Genomic DNA, 27,666 nt, shown 5'->3' on the forward strand with positions numbered 1-27,666 from the left:
CGGGAAACGTAGTTTCCTCCCCCCATCAACTAGGGGGAGGGGAGCGGAGCGCGAGAGTCTCGGGGACTATGGCTCCCGAAACCCTCCGCGCGCGCAACTGCGGGAAGCCGCGCGCTGGTTCGGGTTTCCCTGGCTTGGCCAGCTGCTGGTTTGCAGCGCGGGAGCGGAGGGTTGAGAAGGTTGCAGGAAGGAGCCGTGCAAGTGTTAAGGGCAGCACCGTGCATCATCATCATCATCATCATTATTATTAATACCCACGCCTTGCACATTTCTTCTTATTTTTTTTGGAATAACTGGAATAATTTGATAACTGTTAACGACTGGACGCGAGGAAGCACGTGGATAAGGATGTCTGAAAAGTGTTTTGGTTTTTGTTGTTGTTTTGGCACTGCATGGCATATAGCGCCCTGAAGGTAAGTTCTTTTCTCATGGGAATCAAGGTTGCATTAGATCTTAACTTTTTTCAAAAAACCGTTTTGGTTAAAACTGTTTACCCGGCAGATATTTTTTTTTTTAAATCAAAAAAATTAAAACCCTAAAATTAAATGCCCGAATGTCTTAAGTTAGTCGAGCTAAGAGAGCAGTCCTAACCCCGCGTCTGATGGACTATTGAAAAAGATGCAGTAGAAAAGGTTTAATATAGGACCTACGGAGGGGAAGGTGGGAAGTGCAGAGATTCGCAGGGATATTTAATTGTGGGTGTGTATGGTTGTATTGTTATAATTCTATATTTGTAAAAACAAATAAAAATTATTTTTTTAAAAAACGGAAAATTGACAATACTGGCGTCGGCATCAATAAATAAATAGAAGCGTCTGGGTTTACTTATGCAGATCCAAGGAAAGCTACTTGAGATTGAAAGGCTCCCACGTGTGCTTGCTCCCTTAGGAGTAAGAGACTCAATGGGTGGAGCTGCATCTTGAACTTTCTTCTGGGCTGCATCTTGAACTTTCTTAACTCGCCAAGAGGGATATGGAAGTCTCTATGGTTCAGTGGAAACGCTAGTTGAAAAATGGTGGTGGAGGCCCTGTGCCTGATGTGAGGAACTTCTGCCAAGTTTGATATGTCTAAGTCAGTTGTGGGAACCTTTGTCCTTCCAGATCGAGCACCTCCAAACTCGGGACTACAACTCCCATCATCCCTAGCTAACAGAACCAGTGGTCAGGGATGGTGGGAATTGTAGTCCCATAGCAGCTGGAGGGCCAAGTTTGGGGGTGCCGCCTCCAGGTGGTTGCTGAACTACAACTCCCATGCCCCCCAGCAAGTGTAGTCAGTGGCAAGGGATGATGGGAGTTGTAGTTCAGCAAAAAAAAACCTTTTAATAAAAATAAAAAATAAATTAAAAAAAACCTGGAGGGACAAAAGTTGCTCTCACACGGCCAAATGAGTGAATGCCTTTCACTGTGGCTAACTTTTTTTATTTGTGTGGCGCTGGATCTTGAAAGTGTTTAGAAACTTCAGCTGGGTCAGAATGCAACAATTAGGTTATTAAGCTGGATTTGCATCTCTTTCCGATTCTTCTGAGTCTATGCTGCCTTCTAGTTTGTTTCCTGTTTCAGTACAAGGTTCGGATTACTGTATAAAGTCCTAAACTCTTGGAACCTGGGTATCTGAAAGGCTCTGTTACTATATTCTAGAGCAGGGGTCAGCAGGGGGCCGGTCCACTGTCCTTCAGACCTTGTGGGGGGCCAGGCTATATTTTTTTTGGGGGGGGGGAATGAACGAATTCCTATTCCCCACAAATAACCCAGAGATGCATTTTAAATAAAAGCACACATTCTACTCATGTAAAAACACCAGGCAGGCCCCACAAATAACCCAGAGATGCATTTTAAACAAAAGCACACATTCTACTCATGTAAAAACATGCTGATTCCTGGACTGTCCACAGGCTGGATTTAGAAGGCAATTGGGCTGGATCCGGCCCCCGGGCCTTAGTTTGCCTACCCATCTAGAGACATCAAGGAAGTCTGCCTTATTAGCCGGAAAAGCATGCGGCGTTTAGGGCTGCTTCCCAAAGGTGCACAGAGTGCATCAGGTAGCAGCACACATGGCTTTTCCCTCAGGAAAGTGTTAGATGAGAGCAGTGGGGCTCTTGACACTTTTTTGGCTTTGCCAGTAAGGCCACCAAAAAACGGTGATTTCTGGTTAGGTTGCAAACAGCCCTTCCTCCTGCCTTTGCTTTAGAAATGATGCTGTAATGAAATTTAAAGAAGGAAACTGTCACCAAAACAGTGGCGTTTTTGGTGCCATGAAATATTTGAGTACTGTTCGCTATATAGGGTTGGCATGCTACACCTCTCCCCAGAATAGCGAAGGTTTTGGAATCAAAGTCCTTTGAGGAGCAACTGAAAGTGATGGAGGATATATATTTGAAATTGGAATCAGAAGAAATATAGGCTACAGCATAACAAAGTTAAGTGAAGAGAGGATGAAAGAAGTTGAGATGTGGAATTTGATGTTTTATTTGATAAGAATAAGATTTAAGATATGTTGACTATAATTGTAAGACTAAGATTAGATGTAAGAAAGTAGATTTTACAATGTTACAAAGTTACTAAAGAAGATTAGAAATGAACGCAAAAGAGAGGATGTGAGGAAGTCCCAAGTTTAGGATTATAAAGAGGATAAGGATGAGTAAATAATTGTTTTGTTTGTGTGTATTCTGTGTAGTTTTTGTAGTGTATGTATTTGTATTTTGTGTATTTTTATTATTAAAATCCAATAAATTCCTTATTTTAAAAAAGAAAGTGATGGAGGATGTTTAGCTTGGAGAAGAGAAGATGAAGGAGGGGCACGTATTGCATTGCATTCAAATATCTAAACTGCTCTCATGTAAAAGATGGAGAAGACTTGTACCCTGTTCCTCCAGGGGGCAAGACGACGGCCAGTAGGTGGAAATTGAAGGAAAGCAGATCTTGGCTAAGCATTAGGATAACATTCATTTTGGTTCCAGTTACAGGTAGGTAGCCGTGTTGGTCTGCCATAGTCAAAACAAAATAAAAATTAAAAAAAATCCTTCCAGTAGCACCTTAGAGACCAACTAAGTTTGTTCTTGGTATGAGCTTTTGTGTGCACTATGGCGCAGATGCCCTCAGGACGTGCTAAGCTCTCCATCATTGGAAGCTACTTGTAATGGCTACTAGTCACAGTGACTGTATTTTACCTCCACTGTCAAAGGCAAAAATGCTTCTGAATGCCAGTTTCTGGGGATCGCTGGTGGGCAGAGTGCTGTTATGCTCAGGTTCTACTTAATGGGGTTCCCACAGGTTCTCCACCGTGAGAATAGGATGGAGTATTAAATGCTGGGATTTTTATTTATCATCTGCTGCTTCAGCAGGACTGTTATGTTTGGTGTAAATCACATAAGTGTCTGAGAGAGTGTGAGAATGGAAGTTTATCTTTAATCTCTTCCGCCCAAGTGTTGTTATTGTAATGTTAGTTTCACTTCTGCCGTGTCGCAGTTCTGTACTCTTGTTCAGAGAACACAGACGTAGATTATGGAGTCTCTGTATATAGACTGTAAATAAAGTAGTTTAGAACTACAGATGAGTCTTTCTTCTTGCTACGTGATGCTGGAAGACCTGTGTGCTCTTTTCATAAGGAAAGGGTCACAGATTACTGGCGCTCTGGACTGAAGGGATGTTCCAGCCAGAGAGGGCCACCGGGAGGACACTCCGGAGTCTTGGGGATTTTGCCGTCTGCCCCAGAGCGTTTTCCCAACACTAAATGGGCCCTTGGCCTAATTCAGCCGAGCTCTTCCTAGCTTCTTGTGTTAAGTATTTGAGCAGAAACCAGGCGGTCATCTGCCAGGGATGCTGCAGTTGCAGATCTTGCATTGAGCCTCTGAAACACCTTCCAACTTGAGGATTCTCAAAGGCTGTTCCAACTCGATGAATCTATGAAACACATAAAATAGGTATTGAAAATCTGTAATAAATTTTAAAGGCTACGAAAAAAGAATAAAATTGTACCTCAATTGCTTGGGGGAAATAAATGTGTCAAAATGAAATCAAAATGTCAATAAAGTAGGCATCGGGCAAATCTCTCCTGGGAGTTTCTTCAGCAGTAGATTATTCAGGATGGTGCTGTTGGGCCTACTATTAAAGGGCTACATGAACATGTTTTGCAATATGTTGTTGAAAGTCAAGTGATCTGTCATTTCTTTAGCAATTAAGCTGTACCATAGTGGGCTGGGCTGACACACTAAAAATATAGTATGAGAGGCAGGTAGCAACAAACATTCTGTTCCAACCAGTCTGGTTTGAGTCAACAAGGTTCAAAGCAATACAGATAATCTTGATTGCATTATTTGTACAACTTTGGCATAATTCGACTTTCCATTGATGTGCAATATCAGGGTTTTTTTTGTTTTTTTTAAAAAAACCAATCCACAGCCTTCCTTCAAATGTCAGTGAGACCGGTTGCTCCTCCGTCTTTTGAAGCCTTCCGAAATGGCCATGCTTTAGCAATTATTAGATAAGCATGTCTCATGAAAAGCTACAAGCCAGCAGAAAAAAATATCTATTTTCCTCCTCTTTATTTCTGCCAGATATTTTTGACCATCTGTCTAATTATCTCCTCTGGGCTTGTTTCCATGTTAATATATTTCAGTGCTATTCCAAGTATTGCTCTTAGCAGGAATGCAACTTTTGTTGGCATTGAGTCTCTACGTATTTGAAGGCTCCATATACGCGTCAGGCAGCTTTGCTGCTAATTGTGGCACTGCCTTATTCTGGAATTGGGGGGGGGGGAGAGAGTGGAAAGTGGCAGAGGTGGGTAGGGAGAGACGAAAATCTGCCTCATGTTTGGGGGCCATTGGTGGCGGTACAATGGAACAGAGACTCTCAAAAGCTGGTTGCTCAGCGCATCAGGGGTATGGTCTGCTCTACTGTTGGCTCCCCAGGGTCTTGGCTTGAAGTCTTCCCCATCAGCTGAGATGCCAGAGATTGTACCTGAGATCTTCTGCATACAAAAATGGTACTTATTGATTGAGTTCTGGCCCTTTTGCTTGGTTGCTTGCCGATAGGCCGCATGGAGAATTGGCATATTTGTAGACCAATTACCGGCAAGTATTTCTAAACAGGTCATGGTTATGATGCACTGACACTTCCCTGAAATTGCAGTGTTAGAAATTCAGGTATATAATCTAATCACCAAATGGCACCTTAAACCTGGGCTGCGGTCGCCATAATGGAATGTCTAGTCTCCGTCCCGTCCCCCCGGTGGGATTTATAATCATCATCATTGCTATTATTAATTCTATTTCTATGCCGCTTTATATTTTAAAGAACAAATCTCATAGCAGTTTACAACACATAAAAACATCAAACAATGCAGAATAAAACTTAATTCAAGCTGTAAGGAAAATATTTCAGATCCTCCTCTAAGTGATATTTTGCTTTCCCCAGTTGCTAGCATCCAGAGATCTCCATGTGGTCGCAATTGGAGCCACAGTAGTCGCAAAACGCGCCTGGCGCCTGCCTAATTTCGAACCCTGTGGCTGTAGGTAGTTGTTAGAAATGAAACTTGTTCATCAGGTACTGAGAGGCAAGGAAATTGTCATGGTCACAGCACAGAGATTTTTGTTGGGAAGAGAGCCTCTAGATTTCCAGTTTCATGACATTCAAAAGTTCTGCTGACTTCGTAAGAGGCAACTTTGGTCGGACAGCAGTAAGGAATGCAAATTGTGGAAGTTTTAAGGTAATGCTGTACATTATTTCAGGCACGTGCTTTCCAAGCACTGAGCCTTCTTTTGTTTCGTTTTTTTACAAATCCATGATATAATTTTGCAGGCTCTGTGTGTGCACGAACGCCATTTCCGCTGTGCCCACTTTGCTCGAGTGTTTGGAACCAGAAAAAGAGCAGTGAAAGGAAGGCTTTGAAGAAACGTAACCTTTGGAGTGGGAGAAGAAATGTCAAGCGGGGGAGCAACGCATTGCCACAGGAACAAAATGTTTCTCCAGCGATGAGTGTTTCGATAATTTTTTTTAAAAGGTGCAACATTTGAAACGGAACCCACTACCCCCCCCCCCCGGAAACCTTCGTATTAAAGTAAACAAGCACAATAATCCAAATGCACAGCATGTATCACGGCCTCTTTGTCTCTGGCAAATGCTTAGTAATGTACATTTTTTGTTTCTTCCCAGGCAAATTTCTCATTAGTCACTATCGTAACTGAGACATTTGTTGCAGAAAGGCAATTAATTTCAGAGGCATGACTAGATCTTCGTAAGGTCACTTAACCCTCCTGTGTCGTGCTGGTGGGGTGGAGGGAGGTGGGAAGTGGAAGTATTTTACCAGTCTGAGGGTCACACAGATCTATATCCAGTCAGGTTTTTAAAAATAAACATTTGAGTTGCATTTGGCAAATGGCTTCAGTGTGATGCAGAAATCTGTGTGTATACTCCAGCTTTCTTCCATGGAGCTCAAAGTAGCATACATGCCCCCCACCCAAAAAAACCCCCACATTATCCTCACAAGAATCTTGTGGTTAGTTGGTTAGGCTGAGAGAATGTGACTCAGTAACTCGGCGACACTCAGTGAGTTTTGTAGCAGGTGTGTGTGAACCTGCTCTCCTAAGCACTAACATACGTCGTTTTATTAAAAATTGTTGATAGGAGTGCAGAGATGGTTATTGGCTACCTACTGTGTTTGTATTTTAAAAACCATTGGACACCAAAGATAGGATCTATCTGAATCCACACTCCAGAAACACAGGTATCATATTGAGTAATCATATTATACCAGGCTTCCTCAACCTCGGCCCTGTAGTTGCCATTGACTGGACTTAACTGTCCAGGCGTCCTTTACCTTTTTTACCTTGACCTAGTGCAAGTTAAGGTGAGAAAATTATCCATATCGTTTCCATCTTGATCATGATAATTGTCTCTTAAGTATTAGCAGTAGTCTAATTGGGTTTTGTACATAGCTCCTGGCGAAGGAGATTTCTCTGAAACACCATACAGTTGATTATCAAAAGCTCTGGAGAGTCTCCATTTGGATCCTGTCACCTCACACTGTTAGACGTGTTGAGGTGCTCAGCACAGCTGCCATTGTCAGGACACGGTTAAAGTGTGGGAAATCACCCTTTAATGGAACTTAACCATTTTTTATTTTGTGCTTTTTTACTTGGGTTTTCCACCAGTATCTAGCTGCATGATGGAAAGAGAACAAACTCAAAACATGCACTAGCATTTCAGTGGTAAGCTCCTTGTAAATAATAATAATAAAAACAAGAAGAAGAACAAGAACGAGAACAACAACAACAACTGTAAAAGGAAAGGATAGAGGAAACCAACCTACATTTGTGTTGCCGATGAAGAGACAGGAATTATTTAGGTTAACTGAAATAATTAAAACAAAATAAAATTAAAAAATCCTTCCAGTAGCACCTTAGAGACCAACTAAGTTTGTTCTTGGTATGAGCTTTCGTGTGCATGCACACTTCTTCAGGTACACTGAAATGGAAGTCACCAGACCCTTAAATATAGTGAGGGAGTGGGGAGGGGTATTACTCAGAAGGGTGGTGGGAATGGGTGATCAGCTGATAGGTGTGGAAAACCTGTTGACGACTGCAATTGGTCTTACAGGGAAGATGGCTGTAAGAGTGGTGAGATGGCTAAAGAAAGCTTTGTCATGTATAATGAGATAAGAATCCAATGTCTTTGTTCAGACCAGGTTTCTCCATGGTTTTAAGTTTGGTCATTAGTTGCTACTGGAAGGTTTTTTTTGTTTTTTGTTTGCTATGGCAGACCAACATGGCTACCTACCTGTAACCGAAATAATTAAGTTAGCAAGAAATCTATACTCCTCTTTAATTTTGCTTTCAGGGTGTTTTGCTGCTGCTGCGCTGAAATGCTGTTTGTTAAAAGATTGTGTGCGTCACATCTGAAGATCAGCAAGATGCCTCATCGGTTCCAGAGTAACAAACGACCAGTTGCTCCCCTTGGGTCACGGATTTTGTTGGATCCTGATAAAGTTTTTGATCACAACATGTGGTATGATTAATGCAATTTGCTACTGCGTTATCGATTTGTCTTTTATATAAGAATTTATTGACATTTTTACTTATAACAACATACAACCTTAACCACACCTACATTTATACACATACAAAACAAATACAATTACACATCTAATACAAAAATTGCCATGATTTTTCTTCTTAATTAGACATCTCAAAAAGAAAAAATTTCTTTTTCCAATCTTGACAGTTGACTTCCCCTGCCTTTTCACCTTCAAGTTTATATCCACAATCTACTTTTTAACCTCTTCATTTAAAAAATTAATCTTAATTATATATATAAAGTAAAACATTCATCTTAATCTTCATCTTAATCTTAATCGTCTTAATCTATAAACTTTAACCACTTAAATTGACTTTATTTATACTACATCCTCATAAATCCTCACAAATCATCCTCATCAAATCTATCTCTTCTATCCTTTAAACTGCTGCTTATAACATAAAAACTTGAAATATCTCCTTTCATGTTCAAACAAATAATAAAACAAACTATTGTTGACAGTGTTCACCCTCCGATTTCAAAATACCATAACAGATTGCTTTAGATTTAACTTAATGCTTCACCCCACACCCCCTCTGTCCATTATTCTTCTCCTGATGGCATCAGCACTGAACTTCCTTGCAGCTTCCCTCTCCAAACGTCCACAGATCCGGGCACAGTCCAAAACTCTCCTTGCCACGAGCTCCGAGGTATCCATCTCTTCCTCTCTCAGCTTCTCCGGTTCTTTGTAACATTCCTTTTCTTCTTGTAAATACCTTAATTCTCTGTCCCTGGCCCCCGAGCTCACACCTCGGGGACTGGATATAACAAATCTTGACATCGCCTTGGGGCTGCCACCCCCAAAGAGCGAATTTCTTCTCCGAAGTAGCTCACTCATTTCTTTCCATCTTTCCATCCACCCTCTCAGCTCTTTGGCAAGACTTTCTTCCAAAGTGTCAAAAGTTTTGTAAGCCTCCTCTGTGGGCAGTTGGTTCCATTTCAGACCCCCACACAAGACTTTGACTTTTCTATAAAGTAATTCCACATTCAGGGCAGTGAGCCTTTGTTCATCTGTTAGTCCAGAGTTCAATACCAGTTCAAGGACGAAACCCAACATACTGGCAGAGGAGGAGGAAATGGGTATCATATTTCTTCCCCTGTCTCTTTGTTCGTCGCCATTTTCCTAAGCTGGAGCGCAAACACTGCAACTTTATATGGAGATATTTTCCGCTAGTTAGCTTCCCAAGAAAAAAGTTTGCCAGTCTCATGTATCGATTTTAAATACTTTGTAACCAGTTCTGTGGCAGCAATCCCTCAAATTGGTTAATTTCTTAGGCTCGAAGGGAGGGAGGCAGGCTGCCTTTCTCCTTCCCCCCGGATCGTTCCAAAAACACGATTTCTGCCAAGATTATTTACTCACGACCACCGGGTTCCTTTAGCTCCATTCTTCACAGGTAGAACTTAGACGCTCACCGCGGGCTTTGCCGCCGCATTTACATCCCGGTTGGGGCATGTCCCCGTAAGCCCGGCTCCGTTGTCCCTTCACCCCCACTCCCCCTTTACAGGGGGGGCAAGGGAAGGGTTCGGAGCCTCCGCGGGCGCAGCCGGGGAGCCCAGGGTGCGGGACGCTCTTCCCGCACCCCAACCGGAGCCGCGCGCTGCGGTAGCGCGGCTCCTAACCCCCGGGATGGACCGGGCGCTTCGGACCCGAAGCAGCCCTCGACCACCCGGCGATTGCGTCGCCGCCGGAAGTGCGATTTGTCTTTTAAATATAGGTAGGGGTGTGGGGTTTTTTTGAGAATCTAAACACAGAGGCTGAAGGCTCTCCTGCTATTCAGGGACCAGAATCCATAGCCAGCAGAAGAGAGAAACCTTATATGCAAATGGAAAGTGTTTTAATCTTTATCAGTTAATTTAGAGAGACAGACCAACTGATATCCAGTGGTCGGTCAAAATTATCTAAATGTTTTCAGAGATTAATTAGATACCTTGGATATCTCCCCTGCCCTCATATGTGATATATATCTGTTTACCAATTGCAGGAAATTTGAGTGGGCACATCTTTCACCATCACAAGAATGGCTACCATCCTTGTTCCATTGATTTTTAAAAATAGAACATAAAGTAGAGCCATGTTATGAAATAAATGATGGATGTACTAGTAGCAGGTGGTTTGGAGTATTATTATTATTATTATTATTATTATTAATTGAATTTATATACCGACCTACGCCAGGAGGTCTCAGGGCGGTTCACAGAATAAAATCAAGATATAAAACCACAAAATGCATAATAAAAATAAAAACAACCCATAGCCACCCCCCCCAAAAAAAAACATTTTAAAAGGGCATAGGATGTCAATCAGATCAACCAAAGGCCTGGTTAAAAAGGAACGTTTTTGCCTGGCGCCTAAAGGTGTGTAATGAAGGCGTCAGGCGAACCTATCTGGGGAGCCACTGCAGAGAAGGCCCGTTCTTATGTTGCCACCCTCCGGACCTCTCAGGGGGGAGGCACACGAAGGAGGGCCTCAGAAGATGATCTCAGGGTCCGGGTAGGTTCATATGGAAAGAGGCAGTCTTTGAGTTATTGAAGTCCTGAGCCGTCAAAACCAGCACTTTGAATTGGGCCCGAAAACTAATTGGTAGCCAGTGCAGTTGGACCAGGATCATTGTAATGTAGTCAAACCGTCTTGCTCCGGTGAGCAACCTGGCCACTGAATTCTGCACTAGCTGAAGTTTCCGAACCATCTTCAGAGGCAGCCCTACGGATAACCAGTGCTAGATTTACGTATAAACTAAACAAGCTATAGCTTAGGGCCCCACTCTCTTGGGGACCCCCCCAAAATTATAAGTCTTTGCAAATTGTGTTTCTAAAGGAACTTTTGTTATTGCCAAATGCCAATGTGTTTGCATTATTAAGTTTGTTACGAATAAAAAATCATTTTAAGTTAGAGCTTAATAATTATTTCACTATTAATATACTTCTTCTTAATTGTATTTCATTTCAACAATTACTTTGATAAAATAGATATTTTGTTATGTGCTAATGGCTTCAGATACCTATTAGGTCCACAAATTACCATATAGCATATATTCAACACAAAACACAACGACAATTTCTTGTTGACAAAGGACAGCTGGACACATAAAGGGCCCCATTACCTTCAGTAGCTTAGGGCCTCATCAAACCTAAATCTGGCCCGGCGTATAACCCATTGCAGTAATCTAACCTTGAGGTTACCAGAGCATAGACAACAGTAGTTAGGTTATCCCTGTCCAGATAGGGGCGTATCCATAGCATAAAAGGAGATGAGCCCTCACTTCCTTCTTCCTACCTTGTGGAAGACTGTGATACTCTTGTTAGGTTGGGGTGAGTGAAGCAAGCTGCATGGGGGACTCATTTTCCTACTTCCAGGCAAACAGTTTGGCTCTGTGCTCCTTCTAAGTCAGGGATGGGCAGGTTGCAGACCTCCAGATACTGTTGGACTTCAACTCCCATCAGCCCCTGCCAGTGTGGCTACTACTAGGGCATGATGGGAGCTGGAGTCCAACAACATCTGGAGGACCTCTGGCTGCCTGTCCTTGATGCCGTAAACATTTTTGTCAACGTGCATTCCCCAAATACTAGGTTTCATGGAAATGTGCCGTCATAGCATTTGGTTTGCTGCACCCTAAATGCTTATTTGCTTCTGTGGCATGCTTTAGGACCTAGCCATTAAGTCATTAGCCCCTTTTGAATTCCTGGCACTGAAATTCCTAGGGAATAGTTCGCTTTGCTCAGCGTTTTCCAACTCTTGTTTTGGCGCAGTACCTTGGTGTGGCACCGGCTCCAATAATCCTTTACTGCAGCCTGGCTAACATTAGAACACCATTATTTGACATGGGGAGATTTAAATCTTTGTCCCACTCAAATCCATCTGTTGCGCTCTATAATTAAAAGCTCCCTGCAGCTCACCTCTGGTTGCTGTTTTGGGTTGGGCTTAGTGGTCTGGCAACACATGGGAGCAATTACAAGTATTTCTTCAGAAACAAAACCAGCTGCAGCGTTCCTCTATCGGATTACCCACACCTTTACTAAGTATATTTCTGTACATATCTGTATGTCATGCTTTGGCTCGCCGGGCAGCCATGTTTTGATAACTTCAAATCTGTGGCGGAATGGCGGCCGCATAGCGCAACCGGCACATGATGTGCAAGTTGTGTCATTTTAGGAGATAATGAGCCCTTATTACACAGGAATCAAACAGCACAGACCCTATCACGAGCGCACGGGCGTGCTTTTTTGGAGAAATGACGTGTTTCCGAAAGGATCTTCCGCCGGCGCTCGCTCAAGAACGGGCAGCTGCAGAATGTCCTGCAACGAAAAGGCGACACACACACACCACAGAGGCATTCGAATGTTGCCGTGGACCGTGAGGAGAGGGCAGTACAAGGGGTTTGTCAGTGCAGAGCCTGCTGGGACTCTCCACAAAGCAAAAGAATGGAGCATAAAAATGGCAGGAGCTCCAGAGGGCATCAAGGCCTACTTTAAAAACCTGGGAGAGTGAAGGGGGGGGGGTGTGGAGCAGCTAATGGAATCTAGAATATACAATGCGTTTGATTACATGTGGTGCTTAAGGGGAGAAAAGAAAAGAAAAAAGACTCTGGGAGCTTTTAAAAATAAAAGGCACCATTTCCCCCCTTCCCCTTGCAATTCCCCCCCCCCCTTTTGCAGGGACCACATGCAGTGGTCACAGGAAGAAGAAGAAAGAGCCAAGGAAAAAGCCACAGAGAATTCACTCATCAGAGTCCAACCAGAGCTGCAAGGTAAAATACCCTGAGAACAATTAAAGCTGCAATATACCCACCCTTTTGGTTATGCGCTAATCCTAGCATCACCGTCTCCTCCTTTTCCTATGCGCTGTACAGTCATACCTTGGAAGTCGAACGGAATCCATTCCAGAATTTTGACTTCCAAAACATTCGGAAACCACAAGCACGGCTTCCGATTGGCTGCAGGAAGCTCCTGCAGCCAATCGGAAGCCGCGCCGGACGTTCAGCTTCTGAAAATCATTCGGAAACCGGAACACTCACTTCCGGGTTTCGATCGTTTGGGAGGCGATTTGTTTGGGAGTCAAGGCGTTCGAGATCCAAGGTACGGCTGTGTTGACAGTGACATATATTAATGTTGTTCCCTCCTGGCTCACGAAATATTGACATCTAACCTCCCAGGCACATTTGGCATTACTCTCCCACTTTCTACAGCTGGTTGACCTTCAGGGTGATAACAGCATGTACATGGTCACTACATGAATTTAATGTCAGTGTTTGGTTTTCTCAAAGATCTGTCGGCGTATCTTTCCCCAGAATTAATAAACCTCAGCTTGGTATGGGAATCTGTAGATCTGAAATGAACCCGTTTAAATATTTTTCCAACAAAAAATCTTGATCCTCCCTTCAGGCAATTTTTGCGGGACTGTTCGCCTAGTCATGCTGTTGTTGTTTGGGGGTAACCGCAGTAGTGGAATCTAGGTTAATGGGGAACAGGCAGAAATACCATGTGGTATGGTCCTCTTTGGTGTCTCTGTGCATGTTAGGCAGATGAGTTTTTAGGAGGACCTCCAGAGCTTGATATGCTGTGGAGGAAAAACATTTGCAAGATATTGAGACTGTGTTTATTTAAATCCCTCTTTGTTTTTACCCCGTGTTTCAGGCAAAATGTGATTTGAAGGAGCAGCTTGCAACATTTTAAAAAACCATCCCATAAAGTACTGGTTTAAAATGCAATAGTAGTAGTAAGTAGTAGTAGTAGTTATTAAACTTCCTCCCACTGGTTGCATGTTTGCCCCCTGTGCTGATGTCTTTTCAACATTGGTGGAAGATGTTGCTGCATTTGGCCTTCAAGATACTGTTGAGATGGTAGGCCTGTTTGTTGTGAATCATGTGATTTTGGAATTTTGTGGAAGATTTGCAAGTTTTGATAACGTCATGGTTTTAATGTGATTTTAAAAAAAACTTTTAATGTAATTCTTGTATACTACTCTGGAGGCAACAAACTAGTGGTGTGGGGTGTGCATATGCAAATGTGTTTTTCTCCTGTTCCACATTGTTCGGGAAGAAAGCACCTCATCATTAGGTCAGGGCCTGGCGAAGCCATGCCAGAAGTTATGAAGGAGGAGGTGGCAGAGGCAATTCAACACGTGGCTGCTGTTTTCTGATTATGCCCATAGTTGTAAACACTGAAATGCTCTTGCCCCTGCTACTCAGACCAGGTAGTAGTCTGGCTGATCAAGAATATTTGTTTCAAGTCATTAGAAGTCTGAGGGCTCATGGCAATCTCAGCCTTGTTTATCCGATATGTGAACTGGGAATACTTGGGAAAACCCCACACATTTTCACTTGGACGTATCCAAGTATTTCGTCATTCCGTAAAAGATGGAAAAGTCTGTATGAGTGCGGGAGTGGTTGTCACTGGAGGTATGCACAAGGTCCGTTGAGAAGCTCAAATGTGAGGCTACACACTTGCTGCCCTTTGCAAATGGAGGGGGAAATCTTAGGCCAGAAATAGATGTCCTGAATTTGATTTGTCTTGTAGTCATTTGCTCACACAGCCTCTTCAGATGTTGCTTGATGCAACAGGCTCAGGAGCAGACAAGAGTGCCCACCTGTCCTTCAATCAGTCTCATTGTCCCTGCTTAATAGAAAGTATAAGAGGAAGGGCAATGCAGTGGCGAGGTTTTGTTGTTTAGTCGTGTCCGACTCTTTGTGACCCCATGGGCCAGAGCACGCCAGGCACTCCTGTCTTCCACTTCCTCCCGCAGTTTGGTCAAACTCATATTAGTAGCTTCGAGAACACTGTCCAACCATCTCATCCTCTGTCGTCCCCTTCTCATGCCCTCAATCTTTCCCAACATCAGGGTCTTTTCTAGGGAGTCTTCTCTTCTCAAGAGGTGGCCAAAGTATTGGAGCCTCAGCTTCAGAATCTGTCCTTCCAGTGAGCACTCAGGGCTGATTTCTTTGAGAATGGATAGGTTTGATCTTCTTGCAGTCCATGGGACTCTCAAGAGTCTCCTCCAACACCATAATTCAAAAGCATCAATTCTTTGTTGATTAGCCTTCTTTATGGTCCAGCTCTCACTTCCATACATTACTACTGGAAAAACCATAGCTTTAACTATACAGACCTTTGTCTGCAAGGTGATGTCTCTGCTTTTTAAGATGCCGTCTAGGTTTATCATCGCTTTTCCCCCAAGAAGCAGGCGTCTTTTATTTTCGTGACTGCTGTCACCATCTGCAGTGATCATGGAGCCCAAGAAAGTAAAATCTCTCACTGCCTCCATTTCTTCCCCTTCTATTTGCCAGGAGGTGATGGGACCAGTGGCCATGATCTTAGTTTTCAGTTTTAGTTGGTGCAGGGCAAATGCACCGCCAGGATGACCCTGGGAAGTTGCACATTTCAGTGTATTCCCTGACTGCGTTGTGTGGTGTACCTGTGCATTTCCTCTCATGGATCCTTGACACCATGCTGTAGCCGCTCCTTGAGAGTCAACCGGTATTGCTTTGGCTGACGTTTGCATTTACCTGGAGACCTGGAATGAAAGGTTCTTGCAAGGATGAATAAGGGCTGCGATGTGTTGATTTGCATTGCAAAACTGCCACAGCTGCGGTGAATCTTGCTGCTTCCCTTCATTGTGGAAAACTCTGTTTTGTGTTCCTTCCTCTCTCTCCCTCTCTCTGTGTACACACACACACACACACACATACACACATCCTTTCTCCCCATTTCCACCTGGCCAATGAAGTTGTTCTAGGTGTTCAAAGTTTACTCTTCATATAATCTTTTCAGCTTCAATTCTGAAATAAGTGCAGACTTGCAAATTTTCCTTGTTTGACATTCTTCCTACTCGTTTAAAGATTAATTGAAGCATGGTTAGCATTTGCTGGAAATTAAATAAGTAGGGTGCAGGCTTATGGCTGAGATATATTGGACTCAGGAAGCCATTCTTTCTCTTATGAATGCCTGCATGCTTAAAATGGGAATAGGTGAGCATTGCCAATAATGCTTCCTCTCAAAGCTTCATCTTCTTTCTGCATGTGGCAGCACATTTTGACCTATTTATTGTTAACAATGGGCCGAGCTGAAACTAATGAGTAGGTTATTTTAGGTCATTGGAAATCACTGTAAAAAAGGAGAAGAAGAAATAAATAAAAGGCAGTGTTCCTCCAACATACTGCAGCATTGCCAAAAAGGATCGTTGTGAAGGACCTTGGTACAAAAAAGGAAGAGCGAGAATGAATAAACTGATAGACTTTCGAGCACTTTCTGTGCTTATTAACATGGTCAGCTGCTTTTCAAGCATGCTTATTAGGCAAAGAGGAAGCTGTTGCGTTTAAAAGGGAAGAAGAAGAATGTCGTGTTTGTTTAGCGACTTTACACGCTGCTCTGTTCTGATTTCCTCTCTTTTGAAGAATGATGCGAAAAGGCAACATCCTGAAACAATGCCAAGCGAATGGCAACCGAAAGCCGGCAGCCATGTCTGATCAGCCGTGCTTCCAGATGGGTTTTAATTGTGGGGTTGGTATTCCTCGCTAGAGAAGGGCCAATCAGTCCAACTCTGTTTCTCCCAGTTTTTCATTTTCCACTCTTCAGATTGCCACATTTCCACATCAGTTTGCCATTAAAAAATTGCATTTTTGTGTGAGTTGCTCCCAATACACACATTTTTTATATGCAGTTTTACCTTATGCTGTACATTTTTTTTTTGGCAAAGCAATTTCACCTAATGTAATGCATTGTTGTATGTTAGTTTCTTCAGTATGTGCATTTATATGCACACTTTCCCATATTGTTGTAGGCATTTTTGTACATATTGCTTGACTGGAGGGCTGCGTTGCAAATTCCGGAGAAGTGCAAATATTGGTTTGTGTACTGTTCCAGAAAGTTTGATTAGATATGTTCGCCTTTAAACGTGAACTGCATCGGATTTCTCCCACATCCTAAAGTCATACATATATTTTTTCTTTGGTTATATGTTGTCATTGGAAAGGCCAACCCATACAGAGGTACCTTGGTTTTCAAACGTAATCCGTTCCGGAAGACCGTTCAAGTTCTGAAATGTTCAAAAACCGAAAACTCAGCAGCCGACAGCTAGGCCTCAGGATCTTGTGCTCAGCGAAGCCGCGTAGAATGTTTAACATCTGAGGTGCGTTTGAAAACCGAAGCATTTACTTCTGGGTTTACGGCATTCGAAAACCGTAATGTTCGTCAACGGAGATGTTTGAAAACCAAGGTTCCACTGTACTTCCCCCATACTCACAAATTTTCATCCAGATTTTCCCTTTCTGCAGGAAATCCAATAATTTTCCTTAAAGGATGTGTGGCCAACAACCTGTTTATCATGTCAACCCCCTGTCCAAAAGTGCTCTTATGTGGGGAAATTGTTCACATGAAAAGTTACATTTTAGAGCAGGGTAGGCAACCTAAGGCCCATGGGCTGGATGCGGCCCCATCACCTTCTCAATCCGGTCCACAGACGGTCTGGGAATCAGTGTGTTTTTACATGAGTAGAATGTGTCCTTTTATTTAAAATGCATCTCTTGGTTATTTGTGGGGCCTGCCTGGTGTTTTTTACATGAGTAGAATGTGTGATTTTATTTAAAATGCATCTCTGGGTTATTTATGGGGCATAGGAGTTCATTCATTATTATTTTTTTCAAAATATAGTCTGGCCCACCACATGGTCTGAGGGACAGTGGACCGGCCCATGGCTGAAAAAGGTTGCTGACCCCTGTTTTAGAGTGAAAGTTGGAGAACGGGCAATTACTCAGAGCTGGCTCAATACATTTGGACACCTGAGGAGGACCCAAAAATGGCGGCTCTCAACCCCACCAGGGTAGGAGCGGTGAGGGAAGACATCAGTGCTATTTTTCTAGAACTCACCATGAATATGTCCCTTGTTCTTTTACAATGGCAATGATGCCCACCTGAGAGGTGCCAGAACTGAGTTCCAGCTGAAAAAACACCCCGGGGAAGACTTACATCAAGAGCAAGGAGGGAAGAAAGATTGACATCAAGCTTGGCTGCCCCAGTGGACCGTGCCGTGTGAGGTGGTTGCCTCACCTGGCCTCATAGGTGGGGCTGCCCTCAGGGTGGATACAAATCAATGCTTTAAAAAAAATTAATTGGATTTTAAAATTTTAAATCGGATTTTAAAAATTTAAATCGGATTTTGTAATTTACCGGTAAATCATATTTTAAAATTTTAAATTGGATTTATAAAATAAAATGCTTTTGGGGGGGAAATCTTTCTAAAGATAGTTTTCTATTTAAGTTACATTATAATCCAAAAACTATTCATTAGGAAATAAGGATTAAAGTTTTTCATGTGTGCTAAAATTCAGTTTCTTTTTTAAAAAAAATGTTTAACCACATCAGTTAAAAAACATGGATACATGTGCTATGATGTTATTGTTTTAGTTTTAAAAAATTGTTTAAAATGTTACTAAGGAAAGGATTATTTTTCTCCTTCCAATAAAGTATAGCAGAAGAGTTGCCCAAATATAAACAGTTAGCTTATTAAACCTCACAATAACTTCATAATTGTCTCTCTATGCATTTCTAATAGTATAACCAAATCAGTAATTTTTGATATAACTGTAAAAACTACTCTGAAAATTTATTATTCCAAAAATGAAACCTTCATCTGGTTGCAAATGTTAAGATTATACCTGCAAGAATGAGTCTTTCTGTAAAAAAAGAGAACTTAAAGTCTTACTGACTAATGATTTAAATTGTGCTTTAAATTGATTTGATAAAAATCAGTTCCACCCTGGCTGCCCTGGATCAGGTGCATGTTTTACATGCAGAAGGTCTCTGTACAATCCCCAGCATCTTCAGGTAGGTCTTGGGAAATATTGCATCTGAACCCCCTAGAGAGACACTTCCACCTCCAGACCAGCAGTGGTGGACCTTGGATTCCATCAGCTGCAGTCAATGTGGTTAATGGTCAGGGACAAAAGAGTTGCACTGCAGCATCTTCTGGAGGGTCACAGGGAGTGAGGTGGCCTTTCCCAAAAGAATTTGAATTGACATGCTTTGCCCCACATCGCTGGCCGCAGGTTCCCCATCTCTGATTCCAACAGTGCTGAGTTAATATGGACCAATGGTCTGGCTTGATATACAACCAAAACATAAGGAATAATAATTACAGTCGTACCTTGAAAGTCGAATGGAATCCGTTCCGGAAGTCCGCTCGACTTCCAAAACGTTCAGAAACCAAAGAAAATCCTGCAGCCAATTGTAAGCCACAGAAGACGTTTGGGTTCCAAAGAACGCTCGCAAACCGGAACACTCACTTCCGGGTTTGCGGCGTTCGGTAGCCAAAATGTTTGACTGGCAAGGCGTTTGGCTTCCAAGGTACGACTGTACTTCCATTTAAGTTCATCAAGCACTCCTTTTGAATTCTCTTTCTTGGGGAACTGGGATTATTAATTAATAAACTGCCAGCATTTGTATCTCCCCTTTCTGTAAGTGTGTGCGTGTGTGAGAGAGAGAGAGAAAGAAAGAGAGAAAGAGAGAGAGATAAACACATATGCACACACACTTCTCAAGGAATTATTTTTTCAATAATATCAATGGGGTGTCTCCTAATGATGTCTGGAAAACATGTGCAGAAAATATATGAACTCTTGAGTTCATGGTTCATAGGACCAGTGTTGCATAACTTGATTATTGAATGTGGTTGAAACAGCACTGGTTTTCCATTGTAACCAATTTCAGTCCTGTCCCAAAGATGCACACCTACAGTATTCTGAAAGGGATAGTGGCGGTGCTCTTCTTTCCTCCGCTTTTCATGGGAAAAAAAACCATTTTCACACAGACCAATTATGTGTGTTCTATAAATAGCAGGCCGGTGGCGTGTGCTTTGTGTTTGTAGAGCAGTAAGTGTGAATTCATGGATCACTGCCTTGTCGTGGCGAAGGGGCTTGAATTACTCAGGGAAGCTATGAGCTATGCCGTGCAGGGCCACCCAAGATGGACAGGTCATAGTGGAGAGTTTGGACCAAACGTGATCCACCTGGAGGAGGAACTGGCAACCCACTCCAGTATCCCTGCCAAGAAAACTCCATGGACAAAGACAACAGGCATATAAAAGATATGACGCTGGAAGATGAGCCCCTCAGGTCGGAAGGCGTCCAACATGCTACTGGGGAAGAGCGGAGGACAAGTACAAGTAGATCCAAAGCTGATGAAGCGGCTGGGCCAAAGCCGAAAGGACACTCAGTTGCGGATATGCCTGGAAGCGAAAGGAAAGTCCAATGCTGTAAAGAAAAGTATTGCATAGGAACCTGGAATGTAAGAACCATGAACCTTGGTAAGCTGGATGTGGTCAAAAATGAGATGGCAAGAATAAACATTGACATCCTAGGCATCAGTGAACTAAAATGGACGGGAATGGGCGAATTCAGTTCAGATGACTATCATATCTACTACTGCGGGCAGGAATCCCGTAAAAGAAATGGAGTGGCCCTCATAGTCAACAAAAGAGTGGCGAAAGCTGTACTGGGATGCAATTTCAAAAATGATAGATTGATCTCGATACGAATCCAAGGCAGTCCTTTTAACATCACAGTAATCCAAGTTTATGCACCAACTTCCAGTGCTGAAGAAACCGAAATTGACCAATTCTATGAAGACTTACAACACCTTATAGAAATGACACCAAAGAAGGATGTTCTTCTCATTATAGGGGATTGGAATGCTAAAGTAGGGAGTCAAGAGATAAAAGGAACAACTGGCAAGTTTGGCCTTGGAGTTCAAAATGAAGCAGGGCAAAGGCTAATAGAGTTCTGTCAGGAGAACAAGCTGGTCATCACAAACACTCTTTTCCAACAACACAAGAGACGACTCTACACATGGACATCACCAGATGGGCGACATCGAAATCAGATTGATTATATTCTCTGCAGCCAAAGATGGAGAAGCTCTATACACTCAGCAAAAACAAGACCTGGAGCTGACTGTGGCTCTGATCATCAGCTTCTTATAGCAAAATTCCAGCTTAAACTGAAGAAAGTAGGAAAAACCACTGGGCCAGTAAGATACAATCTAAATCAAATTCCTTATGAATACACAGTTGAAGTGAAAAACAGGTTTAAGGACTTAGATTTGGTGGATAGAGTGCCTGAAGAACTGTGGATGGAGGCTCGTAACATTATACAGGAGGCAGCAACGAAAACCATCCCAATGAAAAAGAAATGCAAGAAAGCAAAGTGGCTGTCCAATGAGGCTTTAAAAATAGCGGGGGAGAGAAGGCAAGCAAAATGCGAGGGAGACAGTGAAAGATACAGGAAATTGAATGCAGATTTCCAAAGAATAGCAAGGAGAGACAAGAGGGCCTTTCTAAACGAGCAATGCAAAGAAATAGAGGAAAATAACAGAATGGGAAAAACCAGAGATCTGTTCAAGAAAATTGGAGATATGAAAGGAACATTTCGTACAAAGATTACCACAATTAAGGACAAAAGTGGAAAGGACCTAACAGAAGCAGAAGACATCAAGAAGAGGTGGCAAGAATACACAGAGGAACTATACCAGAAAGATATAGAGGTCTCATACACCCCAGGTAGTGTGGTTGCTGACCTTGAGCCAGACATCCTGGAGAGTGAAGTCAAATGGGCCTTAGAAAGCCTTGCTAACAACAAGGCCAGTGGAAGTGATGATATTCCAGCTGAACTATTTAAAATCCTAAAAGATGATGCTGTTAAGGTGCTACACTCAATATGCCAGCAAGTTTGGAAAACTCAGCAGTGGCCAGAGGATTGGAGAAGATCAGTTTACATCCCAATCCCAAAGAAGGGCAGTGCCAAAGAATGCTCTAACTACCGCACAATTGCACTCATTTCACACGCTAGCAAGGTTATGCTTAAAATTCTACAAGGCAGGCTTAAGCAGTACGTGGACCGAGAACTCCCAGAAGTGCAAGCTGGATTTCGAAGGGGCAGAGGAACCAGAGACCAAATTGCAAACATGCGCTGGATTATGGAGAAAGCTAGAGAGTTCCAGAAAAACATCTACTTCTGCTTCATTGACTACGCAAAAGCATTTGACTGTGTCGACAACAGCAAACTATGGAAAGTTCTTAAAGAAATGGGAGTGCCTGATCACCTCATCCGTCTCCTGAGAAATCTGTATGTGGGACAAGAAGCTACAGTTAGAACTGGATATGGAATAACTGATTGGTTCAAAATTGGGAAAGGAGTACGACAAGGCTGTATATTGTCTCCCTGCTTATTTAACTTATATGCAGAATTCATCATGCGAAAGGCTGGGCTGGATGAATCCCAAACCGGAATTAAGATTGCCGGAAAAAATATCAACAACCTCAGATATGCTGATGATACAACCTTGATGGCAGAAAGTGAGGAGGAATTGAAGAACCTTTTAATGAGGGTGAAAGAGGAAAGCGCAAAATATGGTCTGAAGCTCAACATCAAAAAAACTAAGATCATGGGCACTGGTCCCATCACCTCCTGGCAAATAGAAGGGGAAGAAATGGAGGCAGTGAGAGATTTCACTTTCTTGGGTTCCATGATCACTGCAGATGGTGACAGCAGTCACGAAATTAGAAGACGCCTGCTTCTTGGGAGAAAAGCAATGACAAACCTAGACAGCATCTTAAAAAGCAAAGACATCACCTTGCCAACAAAGGTCCGTATAGTTAAAGCTATGGTCTTCCCAGTAGTAATGTACGGAAGTGAGAGCTGGACCATCAAGAAGGCTGATCGCCGAAGAATTGATGCTTTTGAATTATGGTGCTGGAGGAGACTCTTGAGAGTCCCATGGACTGCAAGAAGATCAAACCTATCCATTCTCAAGGAAATCGGCCCTGAGTGCTCACTAGAAGGACAGATCCTGAAGTTGAGGCTCCAGTACTTTGGCCACCTCATGAGAAGAGAAGACTCCCTGGAAAAGACCCTGATGTTGGGAAAGATGGAGGGCACAAGGAGAAGGGGACGACAAAGGATGAGATGGTTGGACAGTATTCTTGAAGCTACTAACATGAGTTTGGCCAAACTGCGGGAGGCAGTGAAGGATAGGCGTGCCTGGCGTGCTCTGGTCCATGGGGTCACGAAGAGTCGGACACGACTGAACGACTGAACAACAACAAAGTGTGAATTAGGATTTACGCATGCGTGTTAGTATGCAACTAGATGCTTCCCTTGTGTTCTGTCCACTACAAAGAAAAGGGAGAGGTGTGAAGATCATGTTGGTGAGAACTCGTTATGGCATCCAGAATACCTTTGCATCTCTTCTGTTTTGTCTTCTAGCAATGCTCATTTGTGGATTTAGTGAAAATAGGGCTTTGGGTCAAAATTCACCTATTTACAGTACATGTAGAACGTTCGCATGTGTTTTAATCTTCGTTTAGCATATTGTTGCTTTTAATTATCTTTTATATGCTGTTTTTAACTGTCTTTGATAATTTTGATGTTTTGGTTTTTGTAAACCATTTAGAAGTTTTATTGCAATTGGAACAGTGTGTAAATTTTGTTGAATAAACAAACTTGAATAAGACCGTTGATTCTTCAAAATCCTATTGATCAGTAAGCTTGATGCAAAACATTTACAGTGGTACCTCGGGTTACAGACGCTTCAGGTTATAGGCGCTTCAGGTGACAGGCTCCGCTAACCTGGAAATAGTACCTTGGGTTAAGAACTTTGCTTCAGGATGAGAACAGAAATTGTGCGACAGCAGCAGGAGGCCCCATTAGCTAAAGTGGTACCTCAGGTTAAGAACGGTTTCAGGTTAAGAAGGGACCTCCAGAACGAATTAAGTTCTTAAACCGAGGTACCACTGTATTGCAAAAAACTCAGATTAGCTGTGGTCCTTATACCTGTGCAAGTCTTAGTAATACAGTGGTATCTTGGTTTTTGAACGGCTTAGTTGTTGAACAAATCGGCTCCCAAATACCACAAACCTGGAAATAATTGTTCCTCCAGTTTGCGAACGTTTTTCAGAAGCTGATCCTGTGCTCCAATTGAGTGCAGGAAGCTTTTGCAGCCAATCAGAAGCCGCGCCTTGGTTTAAGTTTGAGAACCAAGGTACCACTGTATTCAGGTTGCCTACCATCATTTGAACTCTCCATCCTTACCTTCCATTGTCAGTAATGTTTAGTTTTAATGAACCCCACCACCACCACCACTCTTTTATGCCAGTGATTTCTTATGATTATGGTTTCTTGGTTTATTTTCTTTTTTTAAATCTAGCAAAGTATGAGAGAGAAGCCAGTAGATACTGGAATGAATTTTACAAGATCCACAAGAACCGTTTTTTCAAAGATCGCAAGTGGTTGTTTGTGGAATTTCCAGAAATTCTTCCAGAAGGAAAATCTGACCTTTGTAGAAAAGTGGCTACAGGAAACTTGAGATGTACTGGTTTACTTGAAGACAACCATCTTTGTGAGGATAATTCTGCTGCAGAAGTTTCTTCCATTTTGAGCGCATGTTGTGATAACTCCGCAGCTGATGAGCCAATTGTCAGGAGCACGGGAAAACAATTCCCTGGTGGTGATGCTGCTTACCGAATTTTAGAGGTACGGTATACCTTTCTATTCTGTGTCCAATACCATATTCTCATGGGGGTTTTGATGCTTATGCAGAAATGCAAATATTGAATTGATCCTGAGACTTGTACTCTACCTTGTTTTGGCAATCCTCCTTTCCCCTTCAGCCCACTCCATAGAGCAAGGCCTCCTGAACATTGGGAGAGGCTTATTTTGGGGGCGGTGGGAGTCACCAATGCTTTTCCTTCTACCCTCTTCCACGTGTGTTTCTGTGGATCCAACCCATATGCTGTCTTGTGAATAGTTATCTCTTCCTTAACTCACCTGCTGTGAGTTAAGGCAGAGGGCCTTCTCGGTGGTGGCGCCCGCCCTGTGGAAAGCCCTCCCACCAGATGTCATCAAAATAAACAACTATCTGACTTTTAGAAGACATCTGAAGGCAGCCCTGTTTAGGGAAGTTTGATGTTTTGTCGTGTTTTTAATATCCTGCTGAAAGCCGCCCAGAGTGGCTTTCAACAGGATATTAATAATCATTATTATTACAATTATAAAATTATTATTATTATTATTATTATTATTAATATAAAATCTCATTGGTTTTTTTAAACCTCTCAGTCCTAGTTGAAGATTTCCCACACAGTACTGTTCTGAATAAGACTTTGGGATCTGATAGATAGCACAGTCTTGCTCATTTATAAAATGTTTAGACGGCTTAAAATAGTAAAAAAAAAAATCACTGAATGGTTTACCATAGGAATGCAGTAACTGCAAAAAGGCAAGCAACATTCAGCCAAATTGTGCCTTAAAAACTGAATGAAAACAAAGTCCGGGGAAATTTGGATCAGCTTAAAGTTTTTAAGAAGCATTTAAAGGCAATTGCTCGAGTTTCTTTAAATATGTTTTCTCTTCTAACTTATTTCATGATAATTCTGTTGAGGCTAGTAGCTGGTTACAGCTTTTCTATATCCCTTTGCACGCATAGCCACTGTAATGCATTTTAAGAGAGAGAGAAAATACCAGCTGCATTTTGGAACAAATTGATATTTTGTGTGTGGCTACCATAGTAAAGTAATTTCTTGGTGCATCAAGCAAGATGAAGCCCTTCCTTGTGAAAAATAGGGGGACACACAGAACTATTCCCTGAAGATACTTTAAATTTTTTAATTCTTAGTCTGTTTTCGCCCTCCCCAGTGTTGGAAAATAATTCTTTATAAATGTGATCAGCTTAATATTTGGCTTTTGTCTTTACTACCAGGTTGGCTGTGGTGCTGGTAACAGTGTTTTCCCTATTTTGGAAGTGACTCGGTAAGCTGCCTTGCCCTGGTCCAGATAAAAAGTTATATGCTACAGTAATGAGGAGGGAACAGCTGCTTTGTCGTAACTCCTACTAAGAATTTTCACTGTTGTTCAAGAATGAGGAACCTCTGGTCCTCCAGATGTTTTTTTGCCCCAGAACTCCTATCTGTCATCCTTGACCTTTGAGCATGCTGGCCAGGTCTGATGGTTTTTTAAATTATAATTTATTAAAATTTGTATACTGCCCTTCATCCAAGGATCACAGGGCAGTTCACAACATAAAAACACAAAATGAGAACACAAAGTACATAATAAGAAACCCAAAATCCCCAATAACACCCCTCCCAAAAAAAATGTTTATGTGACATAGTCAAGGAATACTGGGGAAAGGTTCATAATGAATTAAAAAAACTTTTGAAAATCTCTATTAAGAAGAAGCCAGAAGCCTTCCTCCTGGGAATACTACCTCCAGAAATTAAATCAGAGAAAAGAATGTTAACAATGTATGCCCTTACAGCGGCCAGAATTCTCTTAGCAAGAAATTGGAAGAACGAGAATAACCCCACAATATATGATTGGCAAGCTTTAATGACAGAATATATGCAGTTAGCGGTAATGACGGGAAGAATGAGAGGTCAATTCAATCAAAAGACACAAAAGGAATGGGAAGGTTTTATTGACTACTTAAACCAGTACAATAACATCAAAATTTCCTGGCAATAGGAAGGTGAAATCTATATACGTATTGAATATCAACATATTATTAGAAAGTAATAGAAGACCAAATTGGATGTAACAAGACCTGTGTGAGAAAAAGGGTTAAGATAAAGAAACAAAGAGTGTAAACGGAAGTCAAGCGTATGTAATTGTATTGTAATAATGTTGTAAGTTGTAACCTCAATCAAGACTTTCTACCTTTTTTTCTTTCTCTTTTTTCCTTTTCCCAATTTTTCCTTCCCCTTCTCCCTTTTTCTATTTTCTTTCTATCCTTTTTCCGTTTGTCCTCTGAACCCCCTTTTAGGATTAGTCCTTCTTTTTAAATACCGTCAAATTATGTGCGGGTTGTATCTTTTTCTTTATGTGTGCTTTGAAATTATTGTGTATTCTGTTTTTGTTGTTTAATAAAAAAAAATTAAAAAAAATGTTTAAAAGGCCATAGAATATTTAGTCATTCCAAGGCCTGGTGATAGAGAAACGTTTACAGCTGGCGCTTAAAGATATGCAGTGAAGGCATCAGGTGAGCCTCTTCGAGGAGAGCATTCCACAAACGGGGAGCCACCACAGAAAAGGCCTGTCCTCGTGTTGCCACCCTCCGGACCTCTTGTGGCTTCCCACAACATCTGGAGGGCCACAGGTTACTCATCTCTGCTGTAGGTGATGATAGCATAGGATGTTCCATCGGGTACAAAGTTTCGTTGGCCTTCACAGTTCCAAAGCTGTACCATGAATTGGACCCCAAATAAATCAGAAGCCGGCACAGGCAAGAAACAGCCAATGTAATGTGTTCATAATTTGTAAAATCTGCATGCACAAAAAAGCTCTTGGTCAGCGGTATTTCCAGCTCTTTGTGGTTGTTCCGTTGTAGTCATGCTTCAATGAAAATTAAAAAGTTGTGATTGACATTGCTGCTGGTTCTTAAGAGCAAACCAGATAAAAACAACAACAACAAACCCCTTTATGTCAGCTCTTCCTCAAGTGAAACAACGCAGTTTATTCTAGGCAAAATGTCTCCTTTTCTATGTGCAACAAGTAGTGGTAGTTACTGGCAATTGTTCTTGGTACAGTCGTACCTCGGAATTCGAACCGAGTCCGTTCGA

The 27,666-nt window shown here is 42.2% G+C and overlaps 1 protein-coding gene across 1 annotated transcript in view; it reads left to right on the forward strand.

Moving 5' to 3' along the window:
• The first annotated feature begins 108 nt into the window (after positions 1-108).
• The window catches only part of METTL8 (methyltransferase like 8), a 38,224-nt gene continuing 10,666 nt past the window's right edge, over positions 109-27,666 (forward strand). The window contains exons 1-5 of the mRNA XM_033168217.1: positions 109-413; positions 7,834-8,000; positions 12,723-12,814; positions 24,258-24,583; positions 25,809-25,858. Coding sequence (XP_033024108.1) covers positions 393-413; positions 7,834-8,000; positions 12,723-12,814; positions 24,258-24,583; positions 25,809-25,858 — 656 coding nt within the window. The 5' untranslated portion in view covers positions 109-392. The remainder of the gene's footprint in view (positions 414-7,833; positions 8,001-12,722; positions 12,815-24,257; positions 24,584-25,808; positions 25,859-27,666) is intronic.

Source organism: Lacerta agilis, chromosome 1 (genome assembly GCF_009819535.1).
Source record: "Lacerta agilis isolate rLacAgi1 chromosome 1, rLacAgi1.pri, whole genome shotgun sequence".
Lineage (NCBI taxonomy): Eukaryota > Metazoa > Chordata > Lepidosauria > Squamata > Lacertidae > Lacerta > Lacerta agilis.